The sequence below is a fragment of the Calypte anna genome, chromosome 5A (assembly GCF_003957555.1).
Source record: "Calypte anna isolate BGI_N300 chromosome 5A, bCalAnn1_v1.p, whole genome shotgun sequence".
Lineage (NCBI taxonomy): Eukaryota > Metazoa > Chordata > Aves > Apodiformes > Trochilidae > Calypte > Calypte anna.
The window spans coordinates 7,635,603-7,651,055 of NC_044251.1; the positions used below are offsets into that span (position 1 = coordinate 7,635,603).

The window sequence follows — 15,453 nt, forward strand, 5'->3', positions numbered from 1 at the left end:
AAATTCATCTTGAAAAGTTTGCCATTGAATTGTACCAGAATGATGGCTGCTTGATTTGTCAGAGTGCTGTCTGCTCAGAGAACTGAATGGATTTTAAAATAATTTTTAAGTGGGTTTTAAAACCTTCAGTGCTGTTACTGGGGAAGGACAGGACCCAGAAGGTTTGCCTGAACAGCTCAACCTGGCCATGGGATGAGCTTCACAGACCCAGTCTGTAACCACTGAAATTCTACTGTGGGCTGATGTCTGGAGCTGGACAGACTTCAGAGGAGAGAATGGAACCTAGCACATCATGGGCACAAAAAAATGCAAACAGCAGAACTCTGCTTCACTGGTTATAACCTGGTTCTGAAGGAGTGGATGTGGAAGGAGAAGCCTGAAACTGGAGTCAAGAAAAAAAACAAACCTAAGAAAAAATCTTCAACAACAAAAAACTTTAAAAAGGAAGAAATTCTTCGGTGTGAGGGTGCTGAGCCCCTGTGCCAGGTTTCCCAGGGAAGCTGTGGCTGCCCCATCCCTGGCAGTGTCTCAGGTCAGGTTGGATGGGGCTTGGAGCAACCAGGGCTGGTGGGAGGTGTCCCTGCCCATGCAGGGGGCTGGAATTGGATGAGCTTTGAGGTCCCTTCCAACACAAACCATTCCCTGATTCTAAATCTAAACATCTGCCCTAAAACAACTCCCCTAGCTCATAAACACCACAAACTCCTGCTCACCTCTATTGGAAACTGTTCCTTTGTGGCACTGTCACTGCACCTCCTCTGGGTCTACTGAACTCAGATATTACAATTTCTGCTTTAGAACCCAGAAGCAGATCATTTGGTTTAAAAGACTAAAAACAAAAAACAAAAAAACACACCCCCAAATCAACTACTTGCAGTAGTTTGAGGGGCTGCTTTTTTTTCAAGCCTTACCAAAACACTGCTTTTCAATACTTAAAAAGGAGAAAAGCTCAGTGTGGGAACCCTTTTACTTAATTCAGACTTTCACTTACTAAATGTGATACTGATGGAATAAGGGCTTGCATCACTTTTGTGCAGATTTCCTAAAAATAATACTAGGGAAAAATTGCCTCTAAGCTCCCTTGCCTGCCATTTCCTGGGAGTCACTTGCAGGATGAACTTCTCCCTCTTCTCACAGATGACCAAACCACCAGGCTTCAGCAAGAAGACTGCAAATTGGTAGGAAAACTTCCAAAGCCTAAGTGTTTCCAGGTGCATTTGAACTGGTAAAATCCCCACTGGCAAACTTGAGTACATCCAGCAAATTAATAGAGAAAAAACCAAAAAATCAGTAAAAGCAGCCCCACAAGTGACAAATATTACTCTTTTGGGGCATTTCTCTCAAGAGAGTCTTGTTGACCCGAATGTGGCCAACTGGTCCTCAAAGAAATCAAGGCAACCTCCAGCACTCCAGAAGGATATCCCTAAGTGATGCTTGAGAGGAGAGGACCACCCTGAACCTGCCACACAACACCCAGGAGCTCTAAGAGAAGAGGAGCTGCAATTTTTCTGACTGCCAAGGGAAGTTTTAAAGCATTTGCACTCTTTCAGTGCTGATACAGAGACTGTTAAACCCTTCCTATTCCTTGCTTCACAGGTCTCCACACAATAATTCTGAAAATGAGTGTAAAATACATAAAGTCTGGCACTGTGTTCCTCATACAAAGACAGAAACAAAATTCCTGTAAGAGGGAAGTAAGGAGAGCCAGAGAGGAGGGGGAAGGATTTAAGCTCCATCAGAAAACTTTTCTAATGAGTCTTTTCCACCTGTCAAAAGAAAAAAAACAAAACAAAAAACCCCAAAAAGCAAAAATAAAAAAAAACAAACCAAAAAGACCCCCCCAAACCAAACAAAAAAACCCCAACAACAACACCCCAAACCCCAGCCACCACAGGTGATGCAAGGTGTCCCCAGGTGATGGAAATTAAAACCCCAGCTTCCACTGCACTGTCAGAGCTGTTGTCTGAAGGTGACACCGGGAGCCCAAGTGGTATTTTTGGGTTTTCTCTTTCATATGGCACCAGTGCAGCCCCGAGCAGCACAACTCTGCCACCAGCAGTGAATCAAACCCATCCCTCCATATGCAGAAATATCTGAGTCTCTTTCTGTAGCTCTTGGTCTCCAAAGCTCCTGGATGTCAGGAAGATGATGCTGTTGGGTTAACAAATGGAGACTTTTTTTGCCCCATACTTCATTCCTGGGCATACTCTGAAAACAACCGAGGGGGAAAAAAACCCAACAACTTTTTAAGACAGAATTTTGCCACTTACCTGTGATTATGGATCCTTCAATTAGTCTGATTTAGTGAAACATTTAACAGAGCCAGAGAGTAAGGACTGAGTTCCCAAGCCCCACAGTGAAATCAGATGAGTTGGGCACAGGGATCTCCAGTCAGTAGCAAGGAAGAGGCAGCTCAAGCAGGTGATTTGTCAGGTGCTACAACAGGGAGGGCAGAGCACCCTCCCAAGATAACAACTTTTCCATTTACTGAGGATGGAGTCTAGACAACTAGTTTAGCTTATTTTAAAAGAGCTTCAGTGGAAGGAAGGGCAATGCCACCCTTAAATAGCCAACTCCTCCTGCTCCTCTTCTCCATAAAATTCACTGACTCCACTGCCCAAGCTCCCTTCTGTTCCCAGGATCACCATGATTTTCCTGACACCTGGACACAGCCCAAGGAGTCACAACCATCACTCCTTGCACTGGTACAGGAGGGGTGAAGGCAAAGGAGGTGAGAGTTTTCCTTTTGCTTTCTCCAGGATTCTCTATCTATAACCAAATGGGGGATTAAGATCCGTGCTCTGGTGCTGGCCTCAGGTCAAGTTTATGGTTTGGAGCAGAGATTTTTATTGCCCTGATTCAGTTTCTTGTACTGTTTATGCAGTACAACTTGAGAAATTACCTGAGATTTCTGAAAACATGAGGGAAACATGGACTATTTTCAAATTAGTGGTTTGGCAGGTTCAGCATACAGCAGCAAATTAACAGCTGTGCATACAAATATGATGAGATTAAGGCAGTAAACATTCCCTTAAAGTAACCAGCATTCAGAAAAAGCAGACATGGTTTCAAAATCCATGTAGGAAGTCCAAGGTGCCTGGAAATGGAAGCAGAGCAAGAAGAGAAACACCAATTTCCTTGGTCTTAATACCAATTTATAGCATGGCCATGCATGCAGGACTTCAGTGCTCCTGCCTTTTGCATGTTGGTTTTGCTGCATTTCTAAATAAATATAAACCAGTGCAGCAAGGCAGGTGTAAACTGACAGGAGAAGTAATGGCAATTTTAAGTGCCTGACAGTGCTATGAACCCTTGGTGAGCCAGAAAAGACCTATTTTAATCCCATCTTTTGTCAAAACCATCTGTCCTCCACATCTTGCTGCTGCTTTAGGTTCCTGGGGACCTGCCTTACCCTTCACTTCAGCCCCAGCATCCCTCATCAGCAGTGAGACAGGAGAGATGAGCTGAGGATGTGACAAACCCTGGATGTGGCCATGAGACATTAAGAGACCAAGCAGTAAGGTGGATGGGAAGATTTTGTATATTGCATTTTAAACCCAGCACGTTAAATGGAAGATTTACTGGATGTATTTTAATGACTCCCCAGTGTTTTTCAACCCCTACCAAAGCAAAACAGACCAGTTAACAAAACTGACTAAAAGAAGCCTCTCTGTGCATTGCTTTAGTTCAAGGAAAACTCTTTTTTTCTACCTCAAAAGGAACTCCTTTCCATTTATTTCTACCTTCCTTACTGGTTTCCCAGCCCACACCTCTTTGAGAAATCTCTGGAATTCATTATCCCAGTCCATGATCCTCATGGTGACGTTCCTTCCAGACCTTCCAGAAAGGGATCTTCCTCTTGGGAGTTTATCTAGCTAGAGCTATGCCCACTTCCAGTTCATAACAGCCAGCATTCAAGTAGCCTTGGGTGACATCCTGTTGGTTCTGTTGACAAAAATTTAATACTTTCACCCATTTTTAATAAAAATCTACCCAAGAGTAGCACTTGCTCATACCTCTTTCAGGCTTCTTAGATGAATGAAAATCCCTTGGGGTAAAACAGAGGTAAAATTTGCATTAGAACTGCTCCTTTTCCATTACATATACAAATATGCAGGGATGCTGCTATGAAGTTAAAAGTTATAGTATTAAAATTAAAAAAAATCCGACTGACATCACATTTACTACCACTGCCATACTTGCTCTTTATCTGCATCACTGGAAGTAGAAAAAGAAAAAAGTACAAAAAAAAGGAAAAAAAAGGAAAAAAGAAAAAAAGAAAAAAGAGTAAGTTCATAAATGATGTTTTCTTTAAAGAGAATCACTAAGCACTCTGTTTAACACTGAAAGCTGGAGGGTAGGTTACACAGAAGACAGCTGATGTAGTTAACTTTCCCTTTTTTCCTTTCTGCCATGGAAGAGGAGTCTGGCAGAAAGCTGCAGGAAGTTTCCCATGGATAAGCAGTAAATCATTGCCTGATCAGAAGCACTGAAGACTTTCCTGCCCCTCAGCTCTTGAGGAAAAGCTGCAGCTCCCCAGGCCTGGGCTCCTGCAAATGGCGCATGACAAAGATTAGAGGAGAAGCTGTGTTTTGTTCATAAACAATTCATTTTATTTCAAATATGTGCCCTTGTTGATTCAACAATGATGTCTGGAGAATCATGTCCTCCACCAACCAAAGAGAGAACTGATTTGGGAATCTTCCACCTGGCTTATTTGCTGATGATTCCTTGGAACTGCCTCCCACCTCCTCCGCAGCTGAAAGCGTGGCTCAGAGTTGAGCATAAACTTGCACCTTATTCTGAAATGGTTAAAAATACAGTGAACAAAGAATTAGTAAATCAACCATTCAGGGAGGCAGGGGGCTAGGAATATATAGACAAGTATAGAACATCTTATTGGGATTCTCAGTGAATTTTTTTTTTCTGCAAATAAGATCAAAACCCACTTTGGCTTCAGTGTCCTGCTGTTCCCTTCTCTTTTTCTCCTCATCTGTCAACAGAAATAGACAATTCCAAAAAATGCTTGATGTTCCTAACATTTTTTTTTTTTAATAAACCTTCTAAAACCTGTCCCTCTCCTTCCAAAAAAGCAAGTAATGTGGTAAGGAGTGAACAAGAGTGGGCAAAGCATGAGTTTCACATGGATGAACTGCTGATTATCTCCCCTTACTATTTGGTACAGGTGTGTGCTTTGCATTTCCACTGACTTAGATCATAAGGCATGAAGCAAGTTAGTTTGGATGCTGATGCCAATCTCAGAAAAAGTAACAGTGCCTGGGTCATGGACTCATGGAAGTTTCTCAGTTTAATATTTACATGGCTGCTTGAAAATTATGGTCTCTGAAACGGATTTGGCAAAGACGCTCCCGTATTAGAGAAAAAAAAAACAACCAAAAAAAAACCTTGATCCAAATCCCATCTCTTTTTTTAAGTCTCGTTAAAAATGTTGATTCCTCAATTTATCTTAGCACATGTAAAAGCAAAAAAGAGAGAATAATGAATGTTTTTGTTAGGAAAGGAGGAAGATGCTGCTCCCTAAGGAGCCCGCCGCTCTTTTTTCAGCAGTAAATGACACTGAATGGTGCGGATCCGGTTCTTGGCTGGGGCAAACTCCGGCTGAAGTTTTAGTGTTGACTCATACCATTTCATTGCCTTTTCAAACTCCTCCTGTAAAAAGAAAAAAAAAATTGAGAAGAGTCAGATTCTAAAAAAAAATAATGCAGTAAACACAATTTTTGTGCCTTGCCTCTCCTAAGTAGCTGAGCAGCACGGTACACGCACGAGTAACTGAACCAATCCTTGTGGTTTAGGAGGTTTTATTTTGCCCCTTCTTTCCAAAATAACTCTGATATTCCTGGGCTAATGACCCAGTTCTGCATACTCCATGGAAAGGAGTCAACTCACTGCTAAGCATTACTGAGCAATGTTCTTGGCTTTCCCTTTTAATAGCAGGTATTGCAATCTTGTGGTAAAAGCAACATCTAAAACCAGATTTCAGTCAGAATTGACATAGATTAAAACTTTTAAATATTGGGCAATGCAAAAACATCAACTTTGCTATAAAGTCAACATTTTTAGAAACAAACTGAAATTACTTTTAAAAGATTGCCCACAGTAAAAGAAAAAAAAAAAATCAAACAGATGAAACTTTAAGAGCATAGAGTAGCTGGGTAATTTCAAGCTGGACTCCAGAATAGTAGCAAGAAGCACTCATGTAGAATTTACATCTATTTTTACACAGTTGAAAACTCATTACCTGTGCCACTCAGCTCCTTCATCAATGAGGAAAGCAAGACAACATCTGAGAATGTATCAGAAGAAATCCAAGAGGGGAAAAGATCCAAAACCATTCTGGGTTTTTCAGTCACTTTCAACAGTTTTTTTTCTCTCAAGTTCCTTTTCTCAGTAACTTTATTTGTCCATTCTAGCCATATTATAACCACTAACCAGCTCAGTGTTATAATTGTAAAGCCTTGCTTTTTAAAAAATGATTGTATTTTAATAGAGGTTTAACAAGAATTACATAGAAAATCCTGTATTATTTTGTAGGAGCACTGACACACAGCAAGGAAAACAATAACCACATTTTTGCTTTTTTTGGATGTAATAAATTACATTTGCAGTGATATGCAGTTTCCATTCTGCCTCTGATGTGGGTTTCAGCTCTTCTCAACCCTGAGAGCCATAAACCTGCTCAGCTTGCCTTGTTACCTCCATGATCTCCTCAAGGAGGAGTAAAACACTAAGGACAAATCTATGACAAGTGTTGAAAACTGCCAGGGATACCTAAGAAGGTGGAACTGAAAATACTTCAGACACAGACACGTAGATCAACTGTGTCTCATTTTAATGGTGCCTTTTTTAGTATACTGGCCCTGTTAACACACCAACCAATATAGAACTTGTCAGATAAAAGGAATTAACATTTTGTATTCAGAATAAGCACTGAAAGCTAAATTGTGAATTAAAATATAGACAGGATCAAGATGATGAAGAATGAAGGATGAAGAAATTTGAGTTCACTCTGTGAATTATTTTGGGTGTTGATAATCCCCATACTGAAATTAAAGTAGCCTTGTGTTTGTCCACCACAAACTGGGTTTTACTTACTGGCCTAACGTCAGCTCTTCAGAAGATTACATCTTCTGAAATCTATCACTTCCCAAACCACTTCCCAAATTTATCACTGATGTGTCAGTATTACAAAACAATCCTCTGCTCAGACAGCCAATCAAAATTACCAACTGTTTGCTGCTGTTTTAGCAGAGCTCTGCAGACAGCATCCTGAAGTCAGAATAAAAATGTTGGCTGTCAAATACTTCATGACTAAAATGAGCCCACCCAAGACAAGGCACAACTGGGTGACAGCAACACTCACCATTGCTACATAGACATTTGCCAGGGTGAAATGATTGACCACAAAGTGGGGGGCTATTTCCACTGCCATAGTGGCCACAATGATGGCATCATTCCAGAGTTTGGCATTGTGGAAGATGTTTGCCAGGCTTATTAGTGGTACATCCTGGAAGAGAAGAGAAAATGGTCAGAAAATGGAGGTTCCTTCCATTGAAATTGGCTCCAGATCAGCAATACAAACAGCAGACTCTCCCTTGGTTGCTGCCCACTTGGTGATCTTGAAAGTGATGAGCAGACCTACTTTACTAGAAAAGGGCTTTTGGATAGGAATGGTGAACAAAAAAACCCCCCTCACATACACACATCTGCTCCCAATAGTGTTGCACAAACAACTAAAAAAACCAACTCACTTCAGGTGTCTTAATATGCAACTTCATTTTTCAGATGCTCTTACACCAGTTTTCCTCCCAAAGATAAAGAGGCATTCTCAGAGACAAGACAAGCAGTTGGTTTGCCCACCCTCCTTCAGCTCTTGTGTAAAAGGGGGAGGAATATAAAATATAAATATAAAGAGGGAAATGATAAAAAAAAAAAAAAAAAGGGTCTAACCATTAGTGCAACTGAAGCACAGCTTTTTATCCTGCCTCCACAACAGAATTCCCTTATGACACTGGATAACAGCTATAAATAACATTTTCTCAGCCAGTCCCTAATGGTATGGTTTTTATTTCCTGGATTTCCAGACTTTGACCTTGTCTGACTGACAAAACTATTGAGCTCTGACAGCCATAACAGACTCAGGGAGCTGGGCTTCGTGCCTTCAAAGGACAAAATGCTGCTTAATGGCAAGGCTCAGGTGCCCTCCACAGGACAATAAAAATTTTGGGAGGTATTTGATCCCTGCCTCCTTGACCTCCACAAGGCAAGGAGTAGCTTTGGTGGATCTCTCTTTCAGGTTTGCAAAGCAGGTATTATGGGAAGTGGGAATCACAAAAGAAGCCCCCAGGAAAAGAAATTACTTTTTGTTTACATGAGAAAAGGCAAGAGCAAGTAGAGGGAATTCCTCAAACCAAAGAGGAGAATAAATTCAAATAGGAAATAGGTTCTGAGGAACCATTCTCAGTTACATAAAGACAGGAAAATAAGCAAGGCCTTGTTGTGTTAGAGCTTGGTGCCAACCTTGTTTTAAAAGGACAAGTGCAAAGCCCCAGAATTACAGGGGACACAGAGACATAAGATGGGATTTCTGAGTCAAGGCATTTCTACTGCTAATGGCTAAATCCCCCTAATGACACAGCCTGAAGGTGTAAACCATTTTGCCTCTGATTTTCAGAAAAGGATTTAAGATGGAAAAGACCAAGACTGAAAAAGTAGTCTACATTTTGCAATGCTGCAGAATTTGCTGCTCAGGTCCCCAAGTGAAATGTGCAGTGTTAAGGGAGCAGCCTATATTGTATTTATCAGTTTGCAAGGGGGACCTTGGGTGTAGAGGAACAGGCATTAGAATGCTCAGCAAACCAAGTGCCAAGGTGAAGGGTAGGAAGCACCTTAGTCAGCTGAAACACTGAGCAGAAGATTGTGTTTGAAGCATTGCCTCATTTCAGGTAAAGCACAGAACTGCTGCCCAAAGTCAGGCACTAGTGCCTGGCTGAGATTCACAGCCCAGACACTTTAAATTTATACATTTAAGTTCTTCATTTAGGTATCACTCCCTCCTACCCTCTTTTAAAAGCACAACCAGAAAAGAGATTTCCCAAATCTTAATATCACAAGATTTGTCCAAGGGCTGATAAAGATTCAAAGTCCTTGAACAAGATATGCAGAACAAAATCATAGAATCACAGAATTGGCTGGGTTGGAAGGGACCTCAGAGATCATCGAGTCCAACCCTTGAACCACCGTTGCGGTTGCTAGACCATGGCACTGAGTGCCACATCCAGTCTCTTTTTAAATATCTCCAGGGATGGAGAATCCACTACTTCCCTGGGCAGCCCATTCCAATGCCTGATCACCCTCCCCATAAAAAAATTCTTTCTAATGTCCAACCTAAACCTCCCCTGGCACAACTTGAGACCGTGCCCTCTTGTCTTGCTGAGAGTTGCCTGGGAAAAGAGACCAACCCCCCCCTGGCTCCAACCTCCTTTCAGGGAGTTGTAGAGAGTGATGAGGTCTCCCCTGAGCCTCCTCTTCTCCAGCCTGAACATCCCCAGCTCCCTCAGCCTCTCCTCACAGGACTTGTGCTGGATCCCTTCACAGCCTCCTTGCTCTTCTCTGGACCCGCTCCAGGACCTCAGTCTTCTTCCTAAACTGAGGGGCCCAGAACTGGACACAGGACTCAAGCTGTGGCCTCACCAGGGCTGAGTACAGGGGCAGAATCCCTTCCCTGGACCTGCTGGCCACGCTGTTCCTGATCCAGGCCAGGATGCCATTGGCCTTCTTGGCCACCTGGGCACACTGCTGGCTCATGTTCAGCTTCCTGGCAATCCAGACTCCCAGGTCCCTCTCTGTCTGGCTGCTCTCAGCCACTCTGTGCCCAGCCTGGAGCTCCCCATGGGGTTGTTGTGGCCAAAGCGCAGGACCCGGCACTTGGCCGTGTTGAACCTCATCCCGTTGGAATCAGCCCAACTCTCCAGTCTGTCCAGGTCCCTCTGCAGAGCCCTCCTGCCTTCCAGCTGATCCACACTTCCCCCCAGCTTAGTGTCGTCTGCGAATTTGCTGATGATGGACTCAATCCCCTCATCTAAATCATCAATGAAGATATTAAACAGCACTGGGCCCAACACTGATCCCTGGGGGACACCACTAGTGACCGGCCGCCATTTTGATGCAGCCCCGTTCAGCACCACTCTCTGGGCCCAGCCCTCCAGCCAGTTCCTAACCCAGCACAGGGTGCTCCTGTCCAAGCTGTGGGCTGACAGCTTTTTCAGGAGAATCCTGTGGGAGACGGTGTCAAACCTGCATTGCCCAGAGAGGAGTTAAGCCTACTGAACTGCAGGAAAAAGTCCCTGAACCTCTTTCACAGTTGTCTTTTTAATTATTTCTAAAAAAGAGACAGTCCACACCAAACACTTAGTGAATGTCTTGAGGTTTCACCACAAGTACCTAATATCTAAAACATCAGACACTTGGCACACACCATGCTGGCCTTAACTATAGCTGAGCTCCCTGGCTCCTTTGTGGCACAGTGACAAAGCTCCAAAGTGACAAACTAAGCATTGTTTGAGCAGTGTCACATCTGTACCCACCTTCATGTGATGGGGGGCATAGTGCAGTGCTTGCCTTAAGCAGTCGATGGCCTTCTTGCCTTGGCCTTTCACTCTCCAGTAAAGAGCTGCCATGCTGGAAAGGACCCAGGAAGTCTGATTCTGGGGAAAAAACCAACAAAACAAGTCATGTCAGCACCTCCTGTGAACAGTCTTCCTGTCTGTTACTCTTCCAATTGATTTGGTAAATTCAATTAGAGGGAGGTTGGCTTAAAAAATAGTATTAAACAATTTCAAAGCAGCAAGAGGTTTCCTATCTAAGAACATGCATGCAACAGACAGGTATATGAGATTGCCAAACGTAACACAAGTTCCAAATGTAGCATTGCTTTCTTGAGAAAGGAACAGCAAGTGAATAGCTTAAAAAGCAACTGCCATTTCAGCAGCCAAAACAGCTCCTAACCACTTGTCTGATGCTGAAACCCAGCACATATTACAGCCCAGGTACGTATTACCCAACAGGAAGCAAAATACTTAGCTACGTTATCAGACTGGACTGGTAGGCTCTCTGTAGCCACCAGAAAGAGAAAGGATACTCTGGGATGCAGCTCAGAGCAATAGCCTGACAAGCCCAGCTGATTAAGTTTGGTTCCTCCAGCTCGCTGTGACTCCCATGTCATGTGTTAGAAAGGAAAATTCTATGTGTTTGAATTCTGTGGACTCAGATACAAGAAGTGGCTCTTCCTGTTCCTTCCCTCATCATTTCCTACAACTGGAGGGACAGAAGAAAACACAGCTTATGCTCCTCATTCCTTAACCAGCTGTTCCAAGCCTGTAAAGTCTCTTGATTTCCCTCAGACTTGGTGTAGCAACTTCACCAAAATAGTTGAATATGTATCAATATCCTGCAATAGTGCTCACTTACAGGGCTGGGAACACTGGGAAATTTGAGAAGCTGAGGCTTTATTAGAGGGATATGCAAGACACTTGACAGAGTATGTACAGGGTACAGTTCAACAAAATACCTCTGAGGGCATTACAGATGCTGAGACAACCCCCTACTACACACACATTCCTCCTTGGCTGGGATTGCAGACAAATGGCTCAACATTGGATCAGCCACCGAGGGAGTCATGAGCAGTAAGCCAGAATTCCCACTGCTCCTATTTCCACATTACCTTCTCCAAAGCTTTGGCTATTCTAGTACCAACTTGTTCCAGTGACTGTGGTGAGTACTGGTCTTTGCCAAGGTTCTGTAACACCTGTGGGAGAGGAAGGATAAGATGCTTACATGCTAGAACCTGGTAAGAGATGTCCTTCACATGCTTGATTTTTTTTTCCCCCCCCAGCCTTTTCCAAATGCTGTAACCTGTTCCAACCTGAACACCACTCTTTGCCTTGAGTTAATACCAGTTGTATCATCACACAGGGTTATAACCCCATGGCACTGAATGCTAGGAATGACAGAAGTTGATGCGTGGAAGTCAGACAAGAGCTATAAACACAAAGATACTGACAGTGCTCTATGATTTTCCTGAGGCCAGATCATAGGTGGCTGGGAAAACATGCTGGTAAAATACAGCTTTCAGCTTGCATTGCTCTTACACTTTTACCCAGGCATTCACTACTGAAGGTGACAGAGCACTGAGCTAAAATGCACCTTGAATTGCCACGTTCTTGGCATTTTTGTGTGCCAGCTTTCAGGCCTGCCATACCTCTTTCAGCTGACTTTCTCCAGTGTAATGCAAGCTGGCCCGACCAGAGACACCCTGCAGGTGATCCAAAGTGTGCATGCTGGCTGGCAGGCTGGGGTTACAGAGGGGCTCCATGGCTGGTTCCTGCAGCTGTGTGGCAAAATCAATGTGTTCTGTAATGCTGCAAAGGTCAGAAAAGAAGCTTAATCAGGAGAAGGAAACACAAGAGAGATTATTCAGTTCTCTAGTCAGTGTGAACTGCCCAGAAGACAGCAGAACTTCACGTGAGTATCTTAAGAAGCAAAAGGAACAGCATCTTGGTGGGCACACTCATTTGTGGGCACATTTACTTGCAAGTCTGTTGATGAACACCACAGAATATTCCCAAACTTCTTTGAAATCCTGGTAGTTCTTCCCTTTCTTTAAAAGAATACTAAAATCTTTAACGTCTGCTCTCTGAAGGCCATGTAGCTGACTTGCTTTGTATGTTTAGCTAATTTCAAGTTAACACAGCAGATACTTACTCAATGTTTTTAGCAGACACAGCAAGCCATGTGCTGGCCACAGTTGTGAGCTCCACCCTGCGGAGTTTCAGGCACTCATCAGGACTTGGCCAGCCCAGGCTACGATAATCACGTTTTTTGCCTTGAGGAAAAAAAGAAAAACATTAAAAAAAAAAATTAGCAGAAACTGTCTGGAAGCAGAAAGAGATTGTATTTCAGTGCAATTATTTCCAAATTTTTTTCTACCAGTGGATTCATTCCCAACGTTATCAAAGTCATGGTTCTCCAGCCAGATTTATTTAAGAACATTTCTGAATGGGCTAGATGGAAGTTGTGGGATCCAAAGAGAACAGAACTGGATTCTAAGCAAGAGAAGTTAGGAGGTGGAGTTTCCAACCCTGCTTCATTAGACTTTTTCAGTAGCCAGACATTAAGAACTTGTTTACAGGTAATGTCTCTACTTAAATGTCCCTAAAAAAAGTTCATAAATGAGTCATCATCTGTGCTCTACAGCTACAGTAAAAACTAATAAAAGTTTATTGCTCCATTTTCTGACAATCCCAGGTGAAAACTACTGCTGTTTCTTTTCAATGAATATTGTTTAAGACAGATAGTGATTTTTACTGCTCTCTTACACTCAAGATAGCAACATTTCTGAAACTATTAAGCAATTACACTTCAGCCCTCCCATTTTGCAGAGAAGTTAACTAAGGCAGAGAAAATTGACATAACTTGCTTCACATTAACAGATCAGGGAAACAAGAACCAGGTCTTCACCTTTGAACCAAAGCCTACTGAAATATTTCCCTTACATTTATTTGCTTGATACTGAAACAAGTCCTAGGAATCCAGTTTGTGTTAACTGTCAGGAAACATTTTCCTCTTCTATCAGAAACATCCAAACTGTTTGGAGCATAAGAAAAATTATTGTAGCTGTAAATCTGCACAGAGGGATGCCAAGTTTAACAATGTGCCAGGCTATCACACCAGCTATGTAGGCAGTATTTCAGTGTTTATTTCTAGTTACCTGAAATCCTGCCCATTTGGATGCAAATCATAATTCCCATCCAAAGGCTAGTAAAATGCTTCCCAAAATTTCAAGACACATCAAGGAAAAGACAAGTGTGTGCTCATGATAGTCTGTTTTCATGTAATCCCTCCTTCCTATTTAAATATTTAATTCAGTAACCACCATTTTTCAGTTGCTAAAAAAGAAGCTGAATAGAGATTTAATGTAAATACCTTGAAAATGTGAAATCACTTTCTAGGTCACCAAATTGTCAAGGATTCAAATGTTTTGGAGAACTCATCTTTGCTTTCCTATCAGCCCTATGACATAAAAACTTTACCTCCTTTGAAATAATGGTAAGGCAAGAAGCCTGGGGGTGAATTACTCTGGTTCTCTTTGGCATCATAAGGTTCCAGGAGGTTCAAACTTCATCCCAAGCAATCACCTGGTGATGATTTCTGTCCACCTGAACACACCAGTAGAAGCAGCCTGCATCATCATCATCATCATCATCAACTGCTCTCTAATTCCTGTCCCTCAAATCCCCACCTCTCTTGGTGCTAAACCCTACTCTTTTGTAGCTTGGGTCTTCTAGAGGGCAGTTTTCTCTTATAGTATCACCAAAAGAATTACAGCCCAACAGTCATGTTTCGTTTTTAAATTTGATTTTAAAACCAAGTTTTCTGCCTTCTGTCAGTAATCAATTCCAGCTCTCATCCTGCATTTCTCCCTGAAGGGATGCCTCTCAGCTGATTAAAACTGAATGCAAAAAATAAGTTAGATCAGGAAAAAGGTAATGAAAACCTCCCTTCTCTTTTAATACTTCTCTACTTTACCTCTTTCATTCTCCAATCTTGCCACTTCATCCTCTGAAGTTCCAGGAATTATCTACGAAGTTTCTATTCAGCAGATAAACTTACGGTGCACTTCAAGAAGAAGGTGCAGATGGAAGAGCTTTCTGATTTTTTCCCAGACTGATCTAGAAGGTGTATTTCACTACCTAGTGATGCAAGCTTGTGGTGATAAATCAGTGGAATACCAAAGCTGCAAAAGAACTAAACCAGGGTAATGCAAAAGCTGCAAGAGACTTGCTTTGTCTAGAAGCAGGAGGTTACCTATTGGTCCAGGAGAAGGTATCTTTGGTCCACTGATCTCCAGGGCAGTTTGGTAAAAGTTTTCATTTTCTCCATTAGTCCCTTCTTCCCCATTTCTCCCAACTGGTTCCTGGAGATCCAAGTTTTCAGCTTTTGGTTTCTTTAAACGTTTGACCTGAAAAGTGATCTACCAAAAGAACCAAAGTTAGCAGTAAGAAAACACCACCAATGTTATCAATTTGAATACACTACTTGTTTTAGCCCTAAGATTCAATTACAAAGATGCTACAGGTGAGATCTTTCTCCCTCCCTTCCCATCTCAATCCACCACACCACACAACCAACCCACAGAACTTCAACCTCCAACAGGAGGAAACAACTGAAGTGCTAGAGAACTGAAAGGTATTTTTCATCACCTGTTTTGTTCATAAGATGATAACAGATACTTCATTCTTTTCATGCTAACCACAACTTTTCTTAGAAATCCTTCTCCTTTTTAACTGTGAGCAAAATGTTTGAAGGCACCTGGCATCATCCAGCATCTCAGCTCTTGCTGCTCATAAGCAAGATTTATGATCATGAAATTGTTTT

General features: G+C 42.3%; 1 protein-coding gene across 1 annotated transcript in view; it reads right to left on the reverse strand.

The window, feature by feature from the left end:
* Positions 1–4,599: 4,599 nt before the first annotated feature.
* The window catches only part of TTC17 (tetratricopeptide repeat domain 17), a 47,720-nt gene continuing 36,866 nt past the window's right edge, over positions 4,600–15,453 (reverse strand). The window contains exons 19-25 of the mRNA XM_030452324.1: positions 14,884–15,049; positions 12,781–12,901; positions 12,278–12,437; positions 11,741–11,824; positions 10,605–10,724; positions 7,382–7,525; positions 4,600–5,670 (exon numbers count right to left, since the gene is read on the reverse strand). Coding sequence (XP_030308184.1) covers positions 5,539–5,670; positions 7,382–7,525; positions 10,605–10,724; positions 11,741–11,824; positions 12,278–12,437; positions 12,781–12,901; positions 14,884–15,049 — 927 coding nt within the window. The 3' untranslated portion in view covers positions 4,600–5,538. The remainder of the gene's footprint in view (positions 5,671–7,381; positions 7,526–10,604; positions 10,725–11,740; positions 11,825–12,277; positions 12,438–12,780; positions 12,902–14,883; positions 15,050–15,453) is intronic.